We start from the raw sequence: 25,074 nt of genomic DNA, 5'->3' as shown, positions 1-25,074 counted from the left end.
AAGGTCCTCACCATCATCTTACAAGTAAATTCACCTTGTATGGACTGCTGTAAAAAGAGGGGCTCCACGCCTGTGAGAGGTATATGTATTAGAAAATCACCAATACGCTTTGGTTGCGACTCCTTGGGGGCTTGTGCAGGCTACACCTCTTCTTCCTGCTCATTGTTTGGATACTTCGAGTGATCAATAATCCTCCATATCCCCTCTAGTATGTCCGATAATCTCAGCAGGCTGCAGCAGGATTTGTTGAGGCAGGCACATCCTATTGGGTACTATAGCTATCAAGTGAGCCTTGACAAATTCTTTCGAAGTATAGGAAAACCCCGATTCCATTAGATAACTAGAACACACCAGATAGTCAACTTCAATTCGAAATTTAAACAGAAATATTATACAAAATAATTGTAGCTTTAAAACGGAAATCATGTTCTGCGATTGGTTGAACGAATTGCAGCGTTTTCTGCACTGGGGACCCGTGATTGTCTTTAGTTTGATGACCTGCGTGACCTGGACAACCGTACACGTGAATGCCATGTGGTGGCCGCCCGCGGAGTCGTTTAACGCTGCCATCAACTTCGTTCTGATTGTGTTCTTCAATCTGATTACCCTTTATCACTTTAGCATGTCGATTCTGGTGGGACCCGGGCTTCTGCCGAAGCATTGGCGGCCCGAAAACCCCGAGGACGAGCAGTTCCTGCAGTTCTGCAAGGTGTGCGACGGCTACAAGGCACCGCGGGCGCACCACTGCCGCCGCTGCAAACGATGTGTCTTGCGGATGGACCACCACTGCCCGTGGATCAACAACTGCATCGGATGGGCCAACCAGGCGAACTTCTTCTACTTCCTGTTCTTCTTCATGCTCGGGAGCATTCAGTCAGCCCTGATCATTGGCTTCTCCTGCTACGAAGGCATCTATCGCAGGGCCCTGCTGAAGCAGGGCGATACCGACGGAATCCGAGTCGTGTTGACCCTCCGCAGTGCCATGGCATGCATGTACAGCCTGGGCATTGTGGTGGGCGTGTTGCTGGCCACGCTGAAGCTCATGCAACTGCAGATCAAGGCTATAATATGGAACCTCTCCGAGATCGAGGGCTGGATCGTGAAGAAGGCCGAATACCGTCGCTACGCGAGTAGTTCGATTGGAATTGCCATTCCCACATTCGACTACCCGTACGACATGGGCGTTTGGCGCAACATCCTGGAGACCTTCACACCCAGCAACGACGGCATCAACTGGCCCGTTCGCCCCGGCTGCGATCAGTACACTATGACGCGCGAGCAACTGGCCCAGAAGGTGCAAAAGCGGGCCCGCACCCGCACCTACAGGTGCATAGCATCGGCCACAGGGTACTGGCTGCCCATCCTCTCCCAGGGCCTGATGGTCACCATTTGTATGCCCTGCGCTGACGATCCACGCATTGTCGTGCACAAGGGCGATCTCGTGCAGGTGACCCGCGTCCAGGAATATTGGCTCTACGGCGAACGGGTGCTCTCCAAGCGGGAGCAGAAGCTCCAGAAGAAGCACCAGCTCAAGGGGCACATACGCGGCTGGTTTCCGCGCTGCTGTGCCGTCGAGCAGTTCGATGAGGACCAGTCTGCCGGTGACACTGTGGATGTCACTCATAACACCGATCAGAAGAAGACCAAGACCGGATCCAAGATAAAGAAGCGCAAAACCTAAGCCCAACACTTTTTCCCTTAATTAAAGAGCGTGTTGGCGGTGCGTCTATCGTTTGTTTCCTGCTGGTTAACCAAGGCATTCATCTCTTAATAATTTATGCTGATACTTAATACTTTGGTCGTAAGGCGGTTGTACGTACATTCTCCACACATTGAGTTTCGTGAACTTGCGCTAGTGGCAGGTGCACCACTGGCACTCCCACCATCAGATTTACGGTACTTAGAACTGTAGGCAACGGCCGTGGTCCAGGCATAGCTGTTAGTCCTGCGATTGAGGATCGAGTCATACGGGGCCGGATTCTGCAGCCAGAAATATCAGACTATGCCACATGCTACTGTCATCCGCATCTACATATCATTTAGTATCTATCAGAGCAGGCCTTTGATATCTTGTTAAGGCTTTCAGGTGGGTCGAAATGTATCTGGAGCTCCTTCAAATCCCACTTTCAATAATAGGAAATATAATTTTCCTGCTGTACCGTCGTGTGGCATTTCGGCTGCTCGGAAAAATAAAGACACACGTGGAAATGTGGAAAGTGCAGGCTCTAGTGGTGCAGATCCTGCTGGTCAGCTGCCTGCTGAAGATCTACTTCGAGGGGAGTCGTCTGCTGCCCAACTTGAAGCCCCAGAAGGTGCTTCCGGAATCGGGAATCGGTCCGCCGGCGAATCGTCTGGTGGTTTTCCTCACCGATGGCTTACGCGCCGAGACGTTCTTTGCGGATAACTGCAGCTCCGTGCCGGACCTGCGGGAGGTATTCGTGAATCAAGGACTCGTGGGGATATCCCGCGGCAGTGTGCCTACCCTCGTGCGCTCCGGCCAGATTGCCATCTTTGGTGGCTTCTACGAGACTCCACCGCTGCTCCGCACTGGCTTCCAATGGAATCCGTCGACATTCGACACTGTCTTCAACCGCAGCAAGACCTCTTTATGCTGGATAGAAAGTCAGACGAATGTCTACACAAAGTCCTTGACGCGCGGAATGTTTCAGCACCACTCATCGGATCCCAAGCCCAAAGATCCTTGGGTCCTCCTTCAGCTCCGCTCGTACCTGGGCATCAATGAAACAGTCGACAAATTACGGTCTAAGACTTCTCTGATACTCTTCGTATATCTGGGGAATATTGCTACCGAAGGTCCCTTGAGCAAGCGCTATCTGGAGAGGCTGCATTCTGCACAGCGCGGCATCCGCGAGACCTATGACCTGATCGAGAGCACCTTCAACGACAGCCGCACTGCATATCTGATGACATCGAGCCATGGCATAAGTCATTTGGGTAGATATATTCATTAAAAGCGTCGCCTCTCTGTTGAAATTTGCAATCCTTTGGATTTTTTCCTTTTAGGCTCCAATGTCGCAGGATCCCGGGATGAAACCGATACGCCTTTCTTCCTCTGGGGTTCCGGAGTGCGCCAAACGGCCCATAATGTGGCCCCCACCTTTGCTGCAAACAACGCAGGGCTGCAGCGGCCCCTCATCGACCTGCAGCAGATCCAACTGGCGCCCATCATCTCTGCGTTGATCGGTGAGCCGCCGCCAGTGAACAATTTGGGCAGATTTCCATTGGGCTTCCTGGACGTGTCCATGGAGCAGGAGACGCAGGCAGCTCACTTGAATGCGCTTCAACTTCTGGCCCAGGCGCAGCTCTTGATGCGGCACCACGAGCTCGGTTTCTTTGACAAGTTCCTGCCGCAATTCAAACACCTGAACCAAAGCCAAGCCGAGAGCTATATCCTTGAAATGGATCGAGAGATGCGGATGGGCAGAACGCAGGAGGCACTGCAGACGATTGAGAAGGTGGCAGCTCTGGCGCAGGAGTGCTTGCGGTACTATCATAGCTACTATCGCATTCCACTGCTGATTGCCACGATGGCTGGACTCTCGGGATGGATATACTGTCTGTTGGTCCAAGCATCGCAACAGGCCAGAAACTCCAGTGAGCCGCCGGAGAGCGTTGAATTGATCTCGTGGACGAATGTGGTGATGGGCGCACTGGGAGTGGTTGTTAGCGTGATAATCCTCCTGCTCAAGGTGCCCTTCCTGATTGGCTTCTGCCTTTTGCTGCCCATCTACATCTGGTGCATGGCCCTGGCCGGACGACCACTGCAGGGCAAACCCATCCGCTACGGTCTGCTGCACCTCAAATTGATCCTCGTCTCCATTGTGTGTTTCATCGTTCCCATTTTCCGGAGGGGCTTGCTCTGCCTGCTCTATGTGGGACTCGTGTGTTTCTACAATCGTCGGCACTTCAAGAAGATGTCTCCGAGTTTCTTGGCATGGCTGGGATTGGTCTGCTGCCTCAGCGTCCTGCTCTTCTGCCTGCAGTGCCCGTCGACCCTCTCGCTGACAATTAATTACGGAATGTATCTCCAGGGGGCGAGCATGCTTCTGGCGATTCTACGTCCCCTGATCCTCGGCGAGAAGTATGGCGCATCTGTGTGGATTATCAACGCGGGCACATTGTTGATCGGTGGCTTTGGAATGTATCTAAAGGAGACTGGAGCGACCGTGCCGCTGCTTTTGCACACCGTTTGCTGGGCGTACCTCTTCTATGCCTTTGGATCGGTGCCGTATGGCAAGAGGTTGCCTCCGAAACGCCGCCTGGAGCTCATCTGCTTCAACCTGATGACCCTACACACGCTTCTCAGCGACTCGTTCGCCTCTCTCTTCGCCCAGGCCCTGATCTTCGAGTACCAGATGGGGATTGACGTATACCAAGAGACGAAGCAGCCCCGCAATGCACTGGAACAGAGAGCAGATGAGAATGAGGATCAGAACGAGCCGAAGATTGTGTGTCCAGAGGAGAACTTGGCTCGAGCCAGCTACTTTTCCGTCTCCATTCTCCTGTACTTTCTCCTGGCGCTGCTCGGCACCGGCCACTGGATCTCCAGCTTCACCTTCGCCCCGTCCACTGCACGACTCTTCGCGAAGGATTGCTGCTATGGCCTCACTGCTTTCTTTGTCCTATTGAAGATCTTCATACCGTCCATCATCATCTTGTCGAGCATGTACGCCCGCAGCGAATACGCGCGCAAGAACATCCGTTTAATCTTCATCTATCTGATCCTCACCTGCAATGGCAGCTTGTGCTTATTCCTGTTTGTCGACCATGGCCTGTTCTGGCCAGCGGCTCATCCATCTGTAGTGCATGTCGTCCTGATCAACACTGCCGTCGTTTTCCTTGTGGTGTGCTCCTGTGTGACGAATTTTTTCTTCCGAGGATCTCTCCAGGCGAGACCTACCTCGTCCTCAACGAAGATCAACGAAGAAGTCCCATCGTCTCAGAGCGATGTCCAAACCAATGTTTAATCTTCAAACATAATCACTTAAGCTTAACCTAGAACTAAATTAAATGTCTGCGACTTTTCTGTGAGAAACTTTATCCTAGTTTTAGTTGTGCGAATGGTGTTATACTTTAAGTAGAAACTAAGTTAAATGCAGCTTCGGCTGGTGGATGGTGGCGTCGTTGTGGGACAGCCGGAATAAAGCATTGATTAGCGAGGATTTGCCCTCTCCTGAGCCCACCTTCATCCTTAATCTTTGGTACAGATTAATCTGACGATTAACTACAACGTATAGTATGCTTAGAGCTAGCCGAGGGTCTATTCCGACTTGGGTTTCTGAGACTCCTGATGGGCCTGTAAAACACGGAAAATGTTATCCAATTATGAGAAAGACAAGCCAATAGTTTCAGCACTCACCCTTTCAGCGACCTTTAGGAGACCATCGAAATGGCTCTGGCCACCTTCCATGACCATGCCATGGAATATCTTTGAGGCACTGCCGGTCAAGAGCTCGTATGGTGACCCAAACTCCACCACCTGTCCGGCATCCATCACCAGGACCCGATCCGAGTCCATGATTGTGTTCAGGCGATGAGCAATCGTTAGCACCGTGCAATCGCGGAATTTGTTGCGGATGGTGGCCTGGATGAGGGCATCTGTCTGCGGATCCACATTGGCCGTAGCCTCGTCCATCACTAGGATGCGGTTCTCGCGGAGAATGGCACGGGCGAGGCATACGAGCTGCCGCTGGCCGACACTGAAGTTGTGGCCGCCCTCGGATATCTTGCTCTGCAGGCCGCTGGGCAGCTCGCTGATCAGGGGCTTCAGCTCCACCTCCTCCAGGGCATCCCAGAGCTTGGCGTCGCTGTACTCCTCGAAGGGATCGAGGTTGTACCGCATACTGCCCGAGAAGAGCACCGGTTCCTGGGGAATGATTGAGAGCTTGCTGCGCAGATCGTGCAGCCCGATGTCGGCCGTGTCGCGGTGGTCGATGTGGATGGTTCCTTCGTTGTAGGACAGTCGGAATAAGGCGTTAATTAGCGAGGATTTGCCCGCTCCTGTGCGTCCCACAATGCCCACCTTCTCCGATGGTCGGATGCGGAAGTTCAGGGCCCGAAGCACGTACTTGGACTGCGGATCGGGGAAGTACCGCAGACTGAGATCCTCGGCAATAATCTCTCCCTCCTCGGGCCACGTATCGCAGGGCTTCTTCTTCGGATCCGACTCGAACTCTCCCTCCGGCTCGATCTCGTCGTACTCCAACACCCGCTCCACCGCGGTCATTGTGTTCTCCAGCTCCGCGGATTGCCGCATGGCCCACTGCACCATTCCGGTCATGCCCATGGCCTGGGTGATGGCCAGACCGACCTCGCCAGAGCTCTCCGGCGGATTGATGAAGTAGTTCAGAATTATGATGACGATGTAGAGCGTGCAGAACAAGTCCAAGTAGTAGCCAAAGGCTCGGTTCGTGGCCAGGAAAGCGTAGTAGCCGGAGCTATGCAGATCCTGCAGATTGTCGAACTCTTCAATGAGCGCCTTCTGTGCTCCCAACGCGCGAATGGTGGGCAATCCACTGATGGTGGCCCCCAGGTGCGAATATATTGGAGACCTAGCCACCGCCTCCAGCCGCTTCACATCGCGCGATGTCTTCAGGTAGAACTCTCGGATGTAGTAGAAAATGATCGCCAGAGTGAGCGTCAGGATTAGGTAGTACGGATTCGTGATGCAAATGACGACGACGATGCCGGCGAGAATTAGGAAGAGCTGCACCACATCCAGCATTACGGTGGGCAGCAGCTCATCCAGCTGTCCCAGATCCTTGGAGAAGCGATTGAGGATGCGGCCGGAGGGATTCGTGTTGAAGAAGTACATGGCCGCCCGCGTGATACCGCGGTACATGGCGTTGTGGAGGGTTGTGGAGCTGCGCATCGCCATCTTGTAGAAGAGCATCGTCCGCACGAGGGTGAAGACCACGACGGCCACATTCAAGGCGGCGAAGTAGTACATGTCCGCCGGATCCGAGCTCATCTCTGCCTTATTGCTGTTCTTGTTGACCCTGCAAGAAGAAGGCAAAGATCCATTAGAGCCAATCCGTGAGGGAACGCCGATGGAATCACTTACCAATAAGCGAGGAAGATATCCGCCGCAGAGCAAACAATCTGCGTGACCAGGCAGAGGAACAACATGAAGGAGATCATAAACCAGCTGCTGCCTGCCGTCAGATACTCCTTGTAGAGCCCCACTCCGATCTTGCCCTCTACCCGCGGCTCTTCCATCTGCAGCGCCGCCTCCTGGGCCATCGACTCGGCCATGGAGCTGAGGGAAGTGAAACTATTGTTGCGGCTGGTGGGGCGACTGATTTTGCCGCTGCCACGTCTGCTCAGCGACGGCACGCTGAGGCGATCCATTTGGTCCCCCACGGCCACCTCCAGCTCATCCACGGAATCGTCCTCGTTATTGGGATTGGTCAAGAGCCTGGCAAAGTCCAGACCACTGCGCTTCATCGAAGAGTAGGTGCCCATTGCGCTGATGCGGCCCTTTTCCATGATAACAATGAGGTCGGCTTGCTCCAGGAACTGCAGCTGGTGCGTGACGAGGATCACCAGTTCGCTGCGCAGGTACCCGTGCATGCACTGATCGAAGAGGTGGCGCCCCACGTGCGTGTCCACTGCGCTGAGAGGATCGTCCAGGAGGTAGATGTCTGCCCTGCGGTACACTGCCCGAGCGAGGCTGATGCGCGCCTTCTGTCCGCCCGAGAGGGAGGCTCCTCTCTCGCCCACAATCGTCTTGTCGCCGTACGGCAGCAGCTGAAAGTCCCGCTCCAGGGCGCACTTCTTGACGACAGTGCGGTAGCGATGCTTGTCCCACTCCAGGCCGAAGAGGATGTTCTGGCGCACGGTGCCCGTGAAGAGCCACGGCTCCTGCGAGGCGTACGAGTAACTTCCGTCCACCCGCAGGCTGCCATTCTCCGCGGGCAGCTCCCCAAGCACTGCCTGAATCAAGCTGGATTTCCCAGCGCCCACGGGCCCTATCACAGCCACTAGCTTGCGGCGTCCGAGCTGCAGATTGATGTTCTCCAGCGTGGGCTCTGCGCTCTGGCTATCCCACCTGGCTGTGAATCCGCTAAAGTCCAGCAGTTTCTCCGGCAGGCCGTTGGCCTTTGGGCTATCACCAATCACGGGCTCCTCCTTCTGGATCTTTGACTTGTCGCGCACTTGCGTCTCCGGATGATGCATGAACGTCTCCAGGCGGCGGATGGAGACGAGCAGCTCAGCAAACTGCGAGATTCCCTGCGGGAAGAACATCGTCACGGACCGCCGCAAGATGTTGTAGTAGGCGGTGACAAAGAAGGCCTTCTCGGCGGTCAGGACGTTGCCCAGAAGAACGAAGGCTATGAGGCTGGTGGAGATGAAGATGCGCGACAGGAACATGGCGAAGGAGATGAGGATGCCGCGGATGTAGTTGACCTGCTTGATGCATTGCATCTCCTTGAAGCGCGTGAACTCCACCAGCTTTCCGAAGGGCTTCTCCCAGGCATACATTTTGATCACCTGAATGCCCGAGATTATCTCGTTCATCATCCGCACGCGTTCGTCTGTCCGCAGGGCAGTCATCAGTCGGAGGACGCTCGTCCGCTTTCCCAGATAGGACTGAAAGGGCAGGAAGAGGAGCATCACGGCCACGCCGAACAGCGAAGATACTCCAATCTGCAGTAAAAGAGTGGGACGGCTGGTTAGAAGGGATATTCAGGCTATGGTATTCTTCTCCGCACTTGCCTCGATGTACATGAGATACGTGACGACTATCAGCTCCAGTGGAGCCACCCAGAGATAGTGTACGTTGATAAGTACCATGTCAAAGCGTCCGACATCGTTGGACAGCAGATTCACCACCTGCCCCACCGTCGTGTCCCCCAGGGCAGTGCGACTGAGTCGGAGGGACTTCCGATAGATAAGGCTGCTCAGAGCTGAAATCCACGGAGATGAGAGGGAGATGAAGTAATCCCTAATGAATGGACTCACCAATGCGCATCTTCATACCCAGATGAAGGAGGCCGAGCATGTAAGGGTGGCCGAAGAACACTGTGAACACGGAGGCAGCAATGAGGCCGGTGGCATAGAGCTGCGCTTTGAAGAGATCCGTATCATCGCCGGCAAAGTAGGCCATTATTCCAAACAGACAGATGGGCTGCGTGACCCTGAAATTGTGTGCGATTAGTGGACTAGTCTGATTCGGAGAGGAATCTGGGCACTTGCTTGGTGAGGAACTCCTGTAGGAACAGCAGCACCCCAGTGAGCACCAAATGCCATCCAAAGACTCTGGTCATAACGCGTCCCAGGCGGGGATTCTTATTTCTGACCACCTCCTCGTCCCAGGCAGCGCATAATCGATCGCCCAATGAATCTATGATTAAAAGGAAAATGAGTTAAGTGTTTGGAGTGCAATTTGGAAAATCCCTGTACCTGACTTGTGCTCCTTGAGGGCCTGATAGAGATCCTTTTGCTCCAGGGTCTTCTTGCGGCCCTTGAAGAGAACGGGCATGGCAAAGCTTCATTGCACAGATAAATCCGGTTTGGGTTTCGTTTTTGTAAGAGGAGTAGAACAACACCACAGTTAGATATACATAGGTAGATATCCAAGAGCCAAAGATAGCGATATAGTTATTATGATGTTATGACACCGCAGGTTTGAATCTTATCAGGGGTAATAATAAAAACAGTTGCCACCCGAGAGATACACAAGAGAACATATTTCCATACGGTATACGCGCACCCTGAGTCCCTCTGAGTCATTAGCACTTTTGCCGCAAGATATTGAGAGCCTGATCAGTCAGATATCATGGTTTTTCATAGGGTTAGTGCCTCCCCAGAGAGAGTCAGAGAGCGTGAGAGTTCAACAAAGAATGTGTAGAGATCTCCATGCCTCGGGCTATGCAAATTAAGCGAGCCATTGAATGAAATAATCAACATGTCAGAGAGTTGTCACGCTGCCAGTTCTATGGGAGCCCCACATTCCACAACCCCAACCCCAACCCCAAACCCCACCCCTTGTTACTCACCAGAACATCAGCGACGAGAGGGGATTGGAGGTCTCGCGGGGATTCTCCGGTAGTTCGTTGGCTTTCATCGACTGCATCTTGGAGGACGCTGGCTATTGGAACTTTGTTTGATTTAAATCTAAATAGAATTGCACTTTGAATGGCTTTATTTATTGCTTCGAGCTACTCAAGGGAAGGGTTTTTTTGTCGAGCTCTCGATCTTGATTGAGATCTAAATGAATTAGTGCCCCGTCAATCGGTAGATCCGTGGTTGAGCAAATCCATTGCGGACACGCGCTTGTCTCTAATTATTAATTAGTTTGGCATTAGCACCGGTATTAGGACAGGAGAAACCAGATGGAAATGCGAGCGATTTCGCTTTAGAACTCCGATCGGATCACCACACCGGACTCCGATTTCTATTTGCGTTCAAGGCGGCCGAAACTTTTCCACTCGCACCTGCACTGACTCTTGACATTTGCTTCGATACGCGGCGAACCCGTTTCACGGTCCACACAGGCACAGAGGCTGGACGAATCTGTAAATACTCGTACGCACGTATCTATATCATCTGTCTATTGTATAGTATCCATGTACTTCGAAAAGCGAACAATCCAATTCGAATTTCGTAATCTGTATTTTGATTTCATTGGGGGTCGCCTTCTCATGGCACGGCGTGTTCATCCGCTTCGCGTACGCTTCTACGACTGTGATGTTCACGCTCGCTCCGGCAGTCGACTTCTAACGCCCGCTCTATGCCTCGGTCCGATTGTTATAGAGCCCAAAACTCAGGCCCCAACGTTCCGCTCTCTCTCGCTCTCTGTATTTCTCGCGGTTTTTGTGCCAGGTTAAGATCGGAATCGCTCTCCCTTTCTCTCTGGGCCCGTTGCTTTCCCTCGCTCTCTCTCTCGTGCTGTAAATTACTGGGGCCTCGTGAGTGGTCTTGTGGTATCTTCTTTCGGCACACAACAGATAGGCCATGGTTTCCTGGTTTCCACTGACACTTTACTCTTGTAATCAGTCATTATACACATTTTATCACAGAGATTATGTAGTGTAGCCTGAAAGCACATAATGTTCTTGGTGTTATTTCGAATGCAATATTGAATATTTATCAAAGGCATATGAAAGTCGAGCTTTACATTCATTAAGAAATAAATGGCTAGATAGAATTGGCTAAGAACTAGAAAGGCCTGCTCTGATGATACTATATGACGTGTCGATGACAGTAATTTGATGTTTCAAGGAATTCACAATTCAAAAGTGAGAGAATGTTTCGTTCGTACTATACGTACGCGCTGGTGCAGCTGCTCCTCTTTGCGTCCGTCTACGTGGTGTACTTTCGGGCGACGGATATCGGGATCCTGGAACCGCAGGCGATGGAGTCGCTCAAGGAACGAGTTCCGGCAGATCGTCTGGTGGTTTTCGTCAAGGACGGGCTTCGTGCCAATACCTTTTTCGAGGACTACTGCAACAACCTGCCGCTGCTGCGGCAGCTGTTCCACAAGCAGGGTCTAGTGGGGATATGTCACCCCGCGGAAGCGCCCACCGATTCGAAGTTCTCTTCCTATTTGGCCCTTTTCGCGGGCTTCTATGAGGATGCGGCATCGGTTGCCCACAACTGGCTGCTGAATCCGGCCCCGTTTGACTCGATCTTCAATCGCAGCACCTACAGCTATGCCTGGACCACGGCCCATATGAAGCAACGCTTCCCAGACATCGACCTGCCTACAGTTCTCAGTCCCGAAGTCACGCCGGGCGTGCGAAAGAACTGCAACGAGATGGAGGAATCGGTCATTCGGGCCGTGGAATTGTTTCTGTTGAGCGAATCTCAGGAGTTGCAGGAGCACAGAGGCCTCTTCTTCTTCGTGCATCTGATGTTGGGAGAAGATGCCAGTGGTGCACCTGCCACGTGCGAAAATCTCAAGTTCACGGATCGCAGTGTGTGGAAAATGTACAATCGCTTCGAGGACTGTTTTCCAGACCAACGAACAGCCTATCTGCTGACCTCCGACTTTGGACTTCCACATTCTTGTGGTGAGATTGATCTCACTGAAAGCTTTCATCTGCCTCGCTCACACCTTTGCCTCCTTAGGAGGCCCGAACAAAAGCAATAGCCTCGTGGAGGCTCCGTTCTTCCTCTGGGGCTCTGGCGTTAATCATCTTACGACCATTCGAGGCCGCAGCTTTGTGGTCAATGCCCAGAAGATGAGGCTGCCGCTGCATGTACTGAGTCCCATTCAGCTGACAACCTTGATGAGCGCACTTCTGGGTCAGGCGCCGCCGGCGAACAATCGCGGAGAGCTTCCAAGAGGTCTTCTCAGGACTAGCAAACGATATGAGGCCCACGCCATGCACACGAACGCGCTCCAATTGCTGGCGCAAGCGCGACACCTGCGGAAGCGCCACAGGTCTGGTCTCTTCTCCCGAATAATGCCAGCGCACTGGCTAAACACCAAGCTGATGGACAGCTTCGTGAAGTCGAGTCACGTCCTGAAACAGCAGCAGCGCTTCAGGTCCTTGCTGGAGTTCACCAGCAACTTTATGCCTGTGATTGTTAAGTGCATCGACTACTTCATGGATTACTATCGCTACGTCCTCGTGGTGGCCGCCTCCAGTGCTTTGCTCGGATGGGTCTATTGCTTGCGTTGTCATTTGGAGAGACCAGGACAGTCGAGCGACTCTGATGAGATTTCGGAAGGATTATCCGACTGCCTGTGGGGATCCACCATCATCTCTCGTGCGGTCACGCTCTTCCTCGTAGCCCTCATGTGTCTCCAAAGAGTCCCCTTGCTGGTGCAGGCCGTTTTTCTGCTGCCCGCCCTCGTGTGGATCCTGGCACTGAAAACACTGAAAAGGAGTGGCAATATGGTGACCATCTGCGGCTTGCTGTTGCCTCTGGTGCTAGCACTGATCTGCCTCGGTGGCTTCTTTCGACGATACATCATGGCCCTGGGATACCTGAGTTTCGCTTGCTACAGCACTCGGAGTGCGTTTCGAGTGCGCGGCCCCCAGTTCTATCTGTGGATGCTGCTGCTCCTAGGACTCGCATACATCTCCGTTCTTCCCGAATCCATTGGCTGCTCGGAACGCTATATTCTACTGATCAGCATTCCGCTCACATTTGTGCGCCCCCTGGCATTTGGTGTCTGTCCCAATGGGATGCCTTGGATGATTAATGGCGCTATACTGCTGGCCGCCTTCGTTCATGTTGCAGTTGCTCCGGTGCCCTGGATGATGGTTCTGGCGTCGTGGGCGTACTTCTTCCATATCGCATATCTTCAACGACGCAGTGTCCAGATCATAGAGCTGATCATCTTCAACCTGAGCACGCTCTACACACTGACCTGTACATCGTACGAGACGCTGGTTATTCAGATGCTTGCGATGGAACTGAAACTAGGACTGCAACTGAGACAGAGGAGCACCGACATACATTGCATCAAACCAAGGCCGACTGCCATGTACATACTGGTGTACAGCTTGTACTCCATCTTCGTGTCAGGCAGCATTCCTGCTTTGGTTGTGGACTTTCCCCGGATCCTTAACGAAACCTGTTTCGGCTACACAATCTGGACCGGTGGCCTGGTGATGGCGTTGAAGCTCCTGCTGCCCTGGTTCCTCATGCTCTGCATCCTGGGAGATGCCTATAAAGATGTGTGGTCCCAGGAACGCCAGATCTTTGCCTGGCTGATGTTCATGTGTAGCACCATGTCCGTCGGGCTCCTGTTGTGCGTCGTCAATCACGGTTCCGGGCGGAAAATCGTCAGCAGTGTCGCGGCCCTTGCCGTGGTGCAGGTGTTTCCTTTCCTGTGGCTCCAGCTGTGGCGCCTGGCCAACTCGAAGGTGGGCAACAAGTGGATCTCCCAGCTCTCGAATGCGCCTCCCCCCATAAAACAAAACTTAAATCTTAGCGCTTAGCTCGCAATGTAAATAATAGTATTTTATTTTGTTCTTCCATTTTCGGTATTTTTATACTTTTCGGTATGTTGTGAAGTCGAAGCCGAGATGAGGGTATATACCGCTATACAATGGTATATTTGTTCCGTTTCCCTTGGTATATTACGGTATGTTTCTGAGGGTCAGACCGTATACTCGATCGATAAGGTCACACTGCACACCTGATTTCTCCGGGGGTGTAAATGTAAAATGTAAAATAATAGTATTCTATTTTGTTCTTCCATTTACGGTATTATATACTTTTCGGTATGTTGTGAAGTCGAAACCGAGATGAGGGTATATACCGCTATACAATGGTATATATGTTCCGTTTCCCTTGGTATATTACGGTATGTTTCTGACGGTCAGACCGTATACTCGATCGATAAGGTCACACTGCACACCTGACGCTGATTTCTCTGGGGGTGTAAATGTAAAATGTAAAATAATAGTATTTTATTTTGTTCTTCCATTTACGGTATTATATACTTTTCGGTATGTTGTGAAGTCGAAACCGCTATACAATGGTATATTTGTTCCGTTTCCCTTGGTATATTACGGTATGTTTCTGAGGGTCAGACCGTATACTCGATCGATAAGGTCACACTGCACACCTGATTTCTCTGGGGGCGGAAGGGGTGGCCAAGAGCAAAGTTAATCATAACAATAATCCTACACATTGTGCGGGCGCAAAGTGTATGCGAAAACTAATAACCCGAATGTGCAAGACTTTATGAAAAGAAAGCTACGCGGACACCCCTACATATTGCGCATTGCACGACCACAGCAGGAGCAGCAGCAGCAGCAGCACGAGAACAGCGTAGCAAAAGGTGAGGCAAAAAGTTTACACGACGTATGTGGGGGCGGACGGGACGGAGGCGTTGGTTAATAATAACAATTGGTATGTATTGTGTCGCACACACAGCTAAGCGGAGAATCACGGTACATGTGTCTATGCGAGGGCTCCACCATCGCACACACAGAGACACTTGTTTTCGGGGCGCGTAGGCAAAATCAAAGCAATGTGTCGCTTTCTAGAGAGGGCTTTCGCAATGGCTATGTACATGTTCTGTTGAGAAACACAAATGTGCGAGATGAAGAGTGGATACCAAAATGCGACTTGAGGATCGGGCATGCCTGATGTTATTAGATTTTGGAGAAAATGGCAGCCAACCCAAAACTTGTAGTGGGTGGGTGGGTGGCCATGCCCCCAAGGCGTTATGACGTGTTGTCATTGCGGCGTGAGGCACGGAAACATTTCAGTTTGCTTGTGCCAAATGCGATCATGTTTTATGACTCGTCCCGCAGTCCGCAGATAAGGTTCTAATTCCGATTGCCCGAGGTCGGTTGTCGCTGCGGCAATCAGCGGAAAAGTAACTAATTTTCTTTGCACTCTGATTTTCTCCGATCTTTCGTTCGTTTTTTCCCCCAGCTGTTTATTCGAGTGCGGGGCGCAGGCACGGCCCAGTTGCCTCAATTACTTGCAGTTGCTGCACTTGCGATTCTCTCATTAGGCAGGGGGGGCATGGAGGGGCGAAACTGAAAGGCCCACAATCCGATACGATTCCCTTTCTGGGCTGTGCTGTGCTGAGCTGTGCTTTCACTTTTGGAATCGGAAGACTTCTGCAGCAAGTGGCTTAGTAATGGTTCGATTAAGGAACCAATTAACAGCTGTTTATCCAAGAGACGGGACGGGCACTGGCAGCTCCTATAAACCAGCGTTGAGGCACATTTTTCCGCATAGTCGGTTCCTCGGCTGGCTGTGGGCCATGCCTTCCCTATTTTTCTCGCACTACCGTCACAGCATCGACTGCTTGGAGCTGATCCCCAAGGATGACAAGGTGTGACTTTCATGGTTCCACGGACATCTCTCAATGGTATCTCCTTGAGTTGCCCCCAATCTAATGTTGATAATGTTGCTGTGAGCTGTGATAAGAGTGGGACCGCCGTCCCAAGATTGCCCAAATTCTGTCGAGAATGGAAATGGAAATGAGTAATTTTTGTTCAGAGCCATGGGGGGCCGCCGACCACTTAATTGCGCACTTTGTATCATCCCAGTTGCGAGTGCTTATAGGTACAATAACAATAATAACGATAATGCAAATTACCAGTGGTTCTATCTGTCCCTCTCGCAGTCCCGTCCCTCTCCCTTTGAATTTGCATACATAATGGATGGTTGTGGAGCCAATCCATTTAGTGGGCGTACTTTGATGTAATACTTGTACTTTCTGTGCCTTCAGTTTGCTGTCGTTGCGGCAGGAGAGTTGGCGTTGGCGATGGCCACAGCACCGCGCTCACTGGACACCATCTCACTGTGCTCGACCGTCTCCAGCTGCCCGGATCGCAATGGCTTCTACGGCGGCTTCCAGCGCACAGATAAACCCAAAGAGCCCCTGTCCAAGGCCCAGATTATAGCCCGCGAGAAGAAATGGCTATACATGATCGAAAATTGGTCCATCTACATGTCGAAGAACTACAAAAAGGTGAGATAGATATCCTCTAATCCATTCCTCTACATTCCTATAATAATCTACTGTATTTTAACAGATTCGTGATCGATGTCGCAAGGGCATACCCAAGTCGGTGCGGCCCAAGGCCTGGTTCTATTTATCCGGAGCATATCTGCTTAAAAAAAAGAATCCAAATGTCTACGAAGAGCTGCTGGAGAAGCCCGGCAATCCGGCGACCATAGAGGAGATCAAGAAGGACAAGCACCGTCAGTTCCCGTTCCACGAAATGTTCCTCGACGAACAGAAAGTCGGCCAAATAGAGCTCTTCAACGTGCTGAAGGCCTACTCCATATACAACCCCAAGGTGGGATTCTGTCAAGCGCAGGCACCGATAGCTGCTTTCCTATTGATGCACCTGCCAGCAGAGGACGCCTTTTGGGTGTTTGTGAGCGTGTGTGATGTGTAGGTCCATCTATTTCCATTCCATTCCAAGATTTGCTATGTATGATGATCTTTGCAGTTACCTGCAGGACTATTTCATACCTGGCCTGGAGGTGATACAGAACGACGCGGGCATACTGGAGGGCCTGCTGAAGAAGACCTGCCCGCCAGTGTATCGCCATCTGCAGAAGCACAAAGTAGAGCCGCTGCTGTACATGACCGACTGGTTCCTCTGCGGCATGACTCGCACCCTGCCCTGGGAGACGCTGCTGCGCGTGTGGGACTGCTTCCTGGCCGAGGGCATTCGGGTAATCTTCAAGGTGGCCCTGGTCATAATCGGCGCCTCGCTCAGTCGGCACAAAGTGCGCAAGACCTGCACTGGCCTCTGCGAGACCCTGGCCGTGATGCGCTCCCCCCCGGAACACATCCTGGAGGAGGAGTTCATCATTAACAACATGATGCGGCTCAACCTGCGCGTGGAGGACTTTCAAATAGAGCATACGCGCCAAAAGGCGCGCCGGGCCAAGCAGAAGGCCCAACAGGATGGGAATCCGAACGATTCGGGGCCCAGCAACAGTAACGGTCGGCGCAACATGCCCACATTGTGAGAGATTTGGATCACGAGCACGATCAGGAGCACGAGGCCAAGCAATCACATAGACTGCTGCAGAAAATGGGCGGCAACCAATTGTTACTAAACACACACATCGCATATTTGCATGGATTTTTTACATTTAATGTCGAATAGGATGAGCGTCGTGCACAAAGTGGATGTGGAGTGAAGGGAGCAGGTGGCAGGAGAGTGACCAGGATGTCGGTCAATTACGGAGATAATATTCCATTCCAATCAGTTTGTTTAATTTTAAGCCAATTCTGTTGATTCGTATCTGTATTCTGTATTGGTATTCGAAATCGTATTATCGTTATCATTTAGTTGCAATTATTACGAGCGTGCAATTGTTTATGCTTTTCAAAAGTATTTATTATAATTATTATTTATTATTATTAGCCTAGTTTGAGTACCCCGTACATATCGTATTATAATCATCCCCCACGAGACACGGCCACCGTTTCCCAGGCAGCTCTAACGAGTATGGTCTGGTCCACATATTGTATGAGCCGCACAGTTCTACTACTACGATTTTTCACTAATTTGACCCGTATGCAGCTCTGCCTGCAGCCTGCTGCGGCTTGTGGCGGGTTTAGACAAAATTGAAATGAAAGTTTATGACTTATATATATATATAAACCCTAACACGATTTTCCCAGATAATGCATTTTTCTTATAATCCTTCTGGTAAAATGACGCCCGAAGCACCAGCCGTATAGCTCCATGGATCGATATAAAGCCGAGAAATAGGGGAAAGGAGAAAATGTTAGTTTTAAATGAAAAATACCGACCAAATCAGAACGAAATGATACGATTTTTTAATGATTTGCTCAGCTATAAGATCATTGTTCAATATTTTAGTTATTTTCAAAGCCAAGGTGCCGAGAGAAATCTATATATCATCATCACAAACCATCATTCCCATAGAAACACATGCATATGTAAGTCGATTAGTTCTCGAAAGGAATTTCTTATTTATTATCATTATTCGAGCAGAGAGCTAACCCAGAAGGAGTGCATCTCACATGCTCAAGCTATCATCTACATTGAGGGTCCCGCGCACACTCTAGCTGAAAGAGGAGCTTTCAAAATTTATATCTGAGCTCAGCCAAGCCGAGGGTGCACATACTGTCGGCTGAGTTGAAATATGATCTGATAGCTGTGCCGTCGCCGCCGGCATTCCGCCCTTGGGCTCATCACAACGCATATTTTGCGTACTTCAACCTCCCCTCAGTATTCCCGCCTACCTTCGGAAACTCTGCACATAGATTTCTTTTATGATCTTGCCAATCATTTGTCGTAATCGGGTGATCCAACATCTGTATCTATATAAAAAACTTCTACGTTGTTTTAAGATAGTTACCTTAAAACTTCCGATTTGTACATAGCCCATCGCTGTATCATATCATATGGCTTGCTGATAAAGACAAACATGCTTGATCGATATAAAAAAAAAGCAGAGGTGCCACGGGCGAGCCTTCAGTTTTCAGCAAAGTGCGCACTTGAACCAGTGCTCTTAAATAAGTTTTCAGCTCGACTTGCGGGTACCTCACTGAAAGCGTATAAATATAGTTAAATTATTGTATAGTCTTGAAAATATCATTGAAATCTGGTGGAGTCTATGGGCGCGTGGTCGATATCCGCGAGGGTTCAAATAAATAGATTTTACGGCTTACAGCTACTAAAATGAGAGATGGTGTCTCAAAACTTAATAACTAGCTATGAGTATGAGTGGAAGCTAGGTGTTATACGGTGTCTAATGGCTAATTTCTAAGAATACTTTTTGCTTAATCTCATTCTCAGTCCTTTAGAGAGACTCGATTATTCGGTTGACCACTGGAAGTACACGTTATTGTGGATACTGGGAATGGGAGGTGGCAGGTGTGATTGGGGTGGGCACCCTATCCCAGCAGATACTGATCCTCGAAATCCAAATCCTCCACCTCGTCCAGTAAATGCGGCGGTAGCGGCATATATGGACCATTGTTTGGCGTCGAGCCTGATTCATTGTCACTGTTTGCTGTTGGCTGACGGTCCTCGTCGGTCTCCTCCTCGTCCATTAGCTGGCGCACCTTCAGCATCCTCTCGTCACTCTCGTCCACTGCCGGATGGTGTTCGCGGATGTGCTGATGCAGCTCCCGCATGCTGTGCACTTCAGCCGCCTTCTCTTCCGTCCCGCTCTCGCAAAGTTGGCAACGAATGTAGCCGGCATGGGGCATATGCTTGAAGCGGTGCTGCTGCAGGACCCGCCTGCTCTTCGTAGCCAACTCCTCGTTGCAGTCGTGGCAGCGGTACAGCCCCTCGCCTACCTTCCGAATGTGCAGAAGCTGCTTGTCCAGGCCGTGCGAGACGTTGAGGTGGTTGTGCCACACCGCCTGGTTGCAGGTGGTGAAGTCGTCGCCGCACTGGGGGCACATCAGTCGATAGGCAGAGGCTTCAACGTCTTCATCTTCCGCGGCGGTGACGCCAATCGCGTCCTGCTCCTCGTCATCAAACACCTCTGCGGCGCTGGGCTTGTTATCGCACCGATTGGTGTCCCGATTGAGATGCTTGAAGAACATCTGCTTGCGCACAAACTCTCCGTTGCAGGTGAGACACTTGAAGGATCGGTAGGGCAGATGGCGGAACTTGTGCGACTGGAGCTGCCCGATGGCGCCCTTGGTATGAGTGACGGTGACACGCTTGTAGCACTCCAGGCATAAGTAGTGGTGGATGTCGATCTGCCGGAAGTTCAGGCCCTCGCGGCTGTTGAAGTTGTGGTGCTCCACGATGTGCTTGCGCCAGAAGGCGTGCGAGTCGAAGTTCTTGTTGCACTTGGGGCAGTAGTAGGTGATGAAGTCCATGTCCACCGCATTGTGGTACGAGATGCTGTCCTCCAGGGTGTTGAGACCGGCCGGCCGTGTCGGACGCTTCTCGGACTGCGGCCAGAGTGGGCGACTGCTGGTACTGGATGAGCCTGATGAGGAGGGCACAACTGCATGCGAGGGTGATTGCGGCCTGCTCTTGACGGCCGTGTCCCTGTCCTTTTCCTTGGACTGAACATAAGAGTACTGGGGCTTGGTCTGTAGCTCCCGCCAGGGCGTTTCGCGCTCGTAGATGTTGTGCCGCGTCCTCAGATGAGCGGCAATGTTGGGCTTGTGGTTGTAGCAGGTGCCGCACACGAGGCACTTGAGGTACAGGCGGAAGGGCAGATGGCGAAAGTGGTGGTCCTGCAGCCCCTTCAACTTGGAGTTGCACACAATGTCGTTGCACTGGGTGCACTGGTATCGGTACTTGTCGAGTTGGCGCATATTCAGATACTGCCGCTTGTCAAAGTTGTGGGCCTCGTTGATGTGGCGGCGCCATTCGAACTGCGTCTTGTACTCCTCGCCGCACGAGGGGCACAGAAATATGTAGTTCTGCTCTACGGTGCCCGACGATGGAGTGCTTGTGGCCGCTGGCAATGATGATGGTGTCAGTGCTGCTGCTGGACCCGCTCCTAGTCTCCTCTTCTTGGGCGACTCCTCTTTGCCCTGGGATTTGTCCAGCTTCTTGGATCCCCCGTACTGAGGGGGGTCCCGGAACGTATGTGCCTCGCTGATGTGCAGTTTGAGAGCCACTTGGGTGGGGAACAGCGTCCCGCATTCCACGCACTTGTAGCGATTCGGGCTGGGCGGCGGTACGCCAGCACTGACAGTGGGCAAGTCCTCCTCATCCGCCATCTGCATCTGCTCTCCGAAGTCGTTCTCCTCGTCGACACTTGAGTGCATCAGCTCTTCGTCCAGGAAGATGATCTCGTAGGTCTCTTTTCCCAAGGTCACAATTTGTCTGCGCTGCTGCTTGGGCGACGCAAACGGCGCGGCTGGTCGTCCGCCTCTTTTCAGGGTTTTGCGCGGCACGTAGCCCACACGGTGGTAGGTGGCCAGATGCTTGACCAGACCCTTGCGGTCCGTGTAAGACTTGTGGCACTTGCGGCACCTGGCGTACGCTTTGAATGGCAGGTGTGTGATCCTGTGCTGCTGGGCATTCTGTATGCCGTAGGCGTTTGTTATGATCTTGGCGCATTCCGTGCACTTCAGCTGGCGATCGTTGATTATCTCAAAGTTGAGCTTCGTCACGTCGTTCATGCCGTGCACCTGCACCACATGGGTGCGCCAGTGCTTCTTCTCGATGAATTCCTTGCCGCACTGCGGACACAGGTAGTCGATGTGGGGCTCATACATGTCATCGCTCCCGATACGGCCTCCCCGCCGCGGGACATCTTCAAAGTGCGGCGACACGTCATCGAAGACGCTCCCGTTTCCATTGTCCTCCCAATCGTCGCCTCCGCCTCCGTCTGTCTTTTTGACGGGTGATGGATCAGGCGAATCTTCGGGCATCAGCGACTCCAGGTGGTGCTGCTTCAGCAGATGACTGACCAGCTCGTGGTGCTCCGTGTAGCCCTTGTAGCACAGCTTGCAGCGGAGCCACTCGGGCTGCGACAGATGCGTGAACTTGTGCGCCCGCAGCGTCTTAATGGTGTTGGGGATGACAATCTGCGGAAAGGTACAGCTCTTTAAGAGGGGCAATCCCCAGGACTAAGCACCTAACTCACCTTCTTGCATTCGAGGCACTGCATCTGCATGTCCACGCTGATGAAGTTGAGCCCCCTGCGACTGACGTAGTCGTGGACAAACTCAATGTGCTGACTCCACTGGGCGTGCGTGTCGCACTCCGTGCCGCAATCGGGGCACATGTAGTGGATGTAATCCTCGCAAAGATCCGCACCTCCATCGCCGGAGGGACCTCCTTGGTAGCGCTTCTTCCTGCGCCTCGGCGGGGCCTCCTCTTCCAGCATAGGTGGCACAGTCTCAGTCTCCGGCTCGAGAAGATCGTTCCGCTCATCATCCTCCTCTGGGAACGGGTCCTTGCGTTGCATTTGTTCTGTGCGCGGCTCCCGCACCCGCGTCTTGCGTCCCGCCAAGTTGAAGCCCTCCCGCATCATGGCCACCACCTCGTCGCAATGGACCATCCTCAGGTGGACCATCAGGTCTTGTCTGCAAAGAATTTCTGCGTAAGTAAGCTGAATCCTTTACGGTTCTCTCGAGGGTCCCACTCACCTGTATTTGTACTCCCGTTTGCAGATGTAGCACTTGGTGCACCTGAACGGCAGATGGGTGAACTTGTGCTTCAGCAGGTTCTCCCGGCTATGCATGGCGATGCGCTTGTTGCACTCCAGGCACCGATGATAGAGCTTGTCCATGGCCATGAAGTTGAGGCCGCGGCGCGTGTTGAACTGGTGCATCTGGTTCATGTGGCGTTTCCAGAGATCCTGCTGCCGGAATTCCGCTCCGCACGCGGGGCAGATGTAGATGACGCCCAGCTCATAGTTGATGGGAATCCCGTTCGCATCGGTTGCATTGATCTGCGAGGTGGTGGGCCGCGTGAGCACGCCCGAAAGACGCCCCTCCTTGGGCCGACCCTGGCTGGCCCTGGGCAGTGAGTGGCGATGCATGGGACGCACAGGCGGCGCGCCAAGTGGACCCGGAGGCGCCAGCAACGGTGGCTGAGCCTGTGGCTCTCCAATGCTTACAATCGGCTCCAGATCGAACTGAAATATGGCATCATCATCCTGATCGGGTTCTTTTGTTTTCCCACTGTCACGGCCGGTCTCCTCCTCCGCATCATCCTCCACATCATTATCATCATCATCGTCGTCCTCCTCCTCGTTTTCTTCGTCCTCGTCGTCGCCATCGCCCTCGGGCAGAATGTCGTCACTGTCGCCGGCGGGATTGCTGTCCAGACCGTTTTCATTCGCATATTGCTCAATCTCCTCCTCCCCCTCCTCGAAGTCTGCCGAGAACATGGACGTCCACAGGTCCATTCCTTCCATATTTGGGAGGAGCTTGTTGTCTGTCTGCCACAACAACAACTGTCTGCGAGTTTGTGTGCGTGAGTTTGGGGGGACCAAAAGTTGTTGTAAGAACTAGTTTTCGTATCCTACGCCGATTTTTCCTGCTGCACCAGCTTATCACCGTCGCCGAAGCTCCTTTAAAGTATCAAGGCCCCCGCCACATCAACATCTTCGCAGTCACGCACTTCGCGACAATTATTCTAATTGCATTTCACTTGCAAAATTAAAATTAAAATTGTTGCAAAAATTCAAAATTTGTCTGCAAAAATCACAGTCAGTGTGACCGCGGATCAATAAAATATACCGCCCGACTCTCAGAAATATACCAAGATATACCGTCGCATTTTCAAAATATACCATAAATATACTGACAAATTCAAGTTATATTATACATATTCCTCGTTTTTCATATTCCGTTGAATATTACTAGCTATATAGAACATTTAGCCATGCCCACATAATTTTAGCCCATTGATGAATCAATTTTCTACACAATTGGTTAGTTTTTAATCCTTGCTTTTACTGTATTTTGGCTAAAACAAGGTTTAAACAAAATAGGTAAAAAAAAACAGTCGCAATGTTGCTGGTATTTGAAGACGTGATGCGTGTATAGCTCTTTGTACACCCTATTTCGCTAATTTTGTATGAAGATCCAACGTAATTTATTAAGACCTTTTCTCAAATTGACATTCTTTAGACATATTCAAGTACATTATTAGTATCTTGTATATATTTATGTCGATCCTGAAACCTATTGAGCCTTGGAAGACAAACGTATTCACAATCTTATATCATCCATTTCCCCCAGGGTATGTGTGCTTGGAACTAGCAACATGTTTGTGTATGGAATGAGACTCATTGTTGCAAAAGCGAAACTGCGGCGAATCGGGTATTGCCTATATTTCAAGCTATATATGCCCACTTAGCTTTATCCCATAGATAAATGCATTTTCTACAAGACTGCTTCTTTTAATTACCTTTATGTATTTTATTTTGACCAAAAAACGGTTTTCAAGTAAATGTTGCCGCAACATTTGTGTTGCTAAAGCGAACTGGGGCGAACTGCGGCGAACTCAAATTCGATTCAAAAAACGACCAATTCTTTGTTCCGTTGAATAATACTATCTATATGGAACATTTAGCCATGCCCACTCAATTTTGTACGATTGATGAATCAATTCTATACATGATTGGCCTATTCAAAATACTTGCTTTTATTGGATTTCTATATAACATTGAAAATGAAATTAATAGATTGATGAAATTGACAAAAATACCATGGGAGCGCGGCGAAAACCAGTATTTCTACAGTATGACCCTCAGAACAGCACCAAAATATGCGGTCTCATTTAAAAAATATACCGTAAATAACGTTAGCGAGTATGGAATCAGTGTTGCCATTTTAGCCTATTTAAGGCTAGATCTAGCTTATTTGAAAACGGAAAAGCTTGAAAAATTATGAAAATGCTTATAGCCTTAAATCTAGCCTTTTTTAATTTCACTCTGTTTATGTTTGCCTTTTTATATCCTACATATATTTTTAGGCAAATCAAACAAAAAGTATACATATTTGTACATATTTTAATGTATCATGGTATTTTAGAATTCATTTATGGTATATTTTCGTTGAAAAGTTTCGGTCACTACTACACAGAAACTTAGCGATCGTGTGAAATGTGTAATTGTGTAAAATTGAGGTGCAAAGATTTTATAAAGGAGCTTATTATCCAACTCAGAGAAAGGTAAGCTTCAATAGGATTT

At 51.0% G+C, this 25,074-nt stretch overlaps 5 protein-coding genes and 1 pseudogene across 6 annotated transcripts; 4 read left to right on the top strand and 2 right to left on the bottom strand.

Moving 5' to 3' along the window:
- Positions 1–407: 407 nt before the first annotated feature.
- LOC6594130 lies at positions 408–1,751 on the top strand (annotated as a pseudogene).
- A 343-nt stretch (positions 1,752–2,094) lies between these two features.
- On the top strand, positions 2,095–5,052 carry LOC6594129 (GPI ethanolamine phosphate transferase 1). Its single transcript, XM_002019397.2, has 2 exons — positions 2,095–2,955; positions 3,025–5,052. Exons 1-2 carry the CDS (start codon positions 2,097–2,099, stop codon positions 4,986–4,988), a joined length of 2,823 nt encoding a protein of 940 aa, XP_002019433.2. The 5' UTR covers positions 2,095–2,096; the 3' UTR covers positions 4,989–5,052.
- Positions 4,959–10,865, bottom strand: LOC6594128 (probable multidrug resistance-associated protein lethal(2)03659). Its single transcript, XM_002019396.2, has 8 exons — positions 10,023–10,865; positions 9,427–9,512; positions 9,220–9,367; positions 8,986–9,161; positions 8,740–8,930; positions 7,085–8,670; positions 5,381–7,019; positions 4,959–5,317 (listed from the first exon to the last, which is right to left on the bottom strand). Exons 1-8 carry the CDS (start codon positions 10,097–10,099, stop codon positions 5,282–5,284), a joined length of 3,939 nt encoding a protein of 1,312 aa, XP_002019432.1. The 5' UTR covers positions 10,100–10,865; the 3' UTR covers positions 4,959–5,281.
- A 355-nt stretch (positions 10,866–11,220) lies between these two features.
- Positions 11,221–13,922, top strand: LOC6594126 (GPI ethanolamine phosphate transferase 1). Its single transcript, XM_002019394.2, has 2 exons — positions 11,221–12,038; positions 12,097–13,922. Exons 1-2 carry the CDS (start codon positions 11,273–11,275, stop codon positions 13,920–13,922), a joined length of 2,592 nt encoding a protein of 863 aa, XP_002019430.2. The 5' UTR covers positions 11,221–11,272.
- A 643-nt stretch (positions 13,923–14,565) lies between these two features.
- LOC6594125 (TBC1 domain family member whacked) lies at positions 14,566–18,099 on the top strand. 2 transcript variants are annotated; one of them, XM_026987079.1, is made up of 4 exons: positions 14,566–14,770; positions 16,181–16,423; positions 16,488–16,852; positions 16,911–18,099. In XM_026987079.1, the coding sequence occupies exons 2-4, from the start codon at positions 16,217–16,219 to the stop codon at positions 17,437–17,439; spliced, it is 1,101 nt and encodes a 366-aa protein (XP_026842880.1). In that variant the 5' UTR covers positions 14,566–14,770; positions 16,181–16,216; the 3' UTR covers positions 17,440–18,099. The 2 variants fall into 2 exon arrangements, with proteins under 2 accessions (XP_026842880.1, XP_002019429.1); XM_002019393.2 differs by lacking the exon at positions 14,566–14,770 and adding an exon at positions 15,763–15,781.
- Positions 18,100–19,049: 950 nt separating this feature from the next.
- On the bottom strand, positions 19,050–23,536 carry LOC113565254 (zinc finger protein 850). The gene is made up of 3 exons (XM_026987067.1): positions 22,520–23,536; positions 22,015–22,456; positions 19,050–21,955 (listed from the first exon to the last, which is right to left on the bottom strand). Exons 1-3 carry the CDS (start codon positions 23,290–23,292, stop codon positions 19,343–19,345), a joined length of 3,828 nt encoding a protein of 1,275 aa, XP_026842868.1. The 5' UTR covers positions 23,293–23,536; the 3' UTR covers positions 19,050–19,342.
- Between the last annotated feature and the right edge of the window lie 1,538 nt (positions 23,537–25,074).

The sequence above is a fragment of the Drosophila persimilis genome, unplaced genomic scaffold (genome assembly GCF_003286085.1).
Source record: "Drosophila persimilis strain 14011-0111.01,24,50 unplaced genomic scaffold, DperRS2 tig00000000-arrow-pilon, whole genome shotgun sequence".
Classification (NCBI taxonomy): domain Eukaryota; kingdom Metazoa; phylum Arthropoda; class Insecta; order Diptera; family Drosophilidae; genus Drosophila; species Drosophila persimilis.
This window is presented reverse-complemented; position numbering and strand designations above follow the sequence as displayed.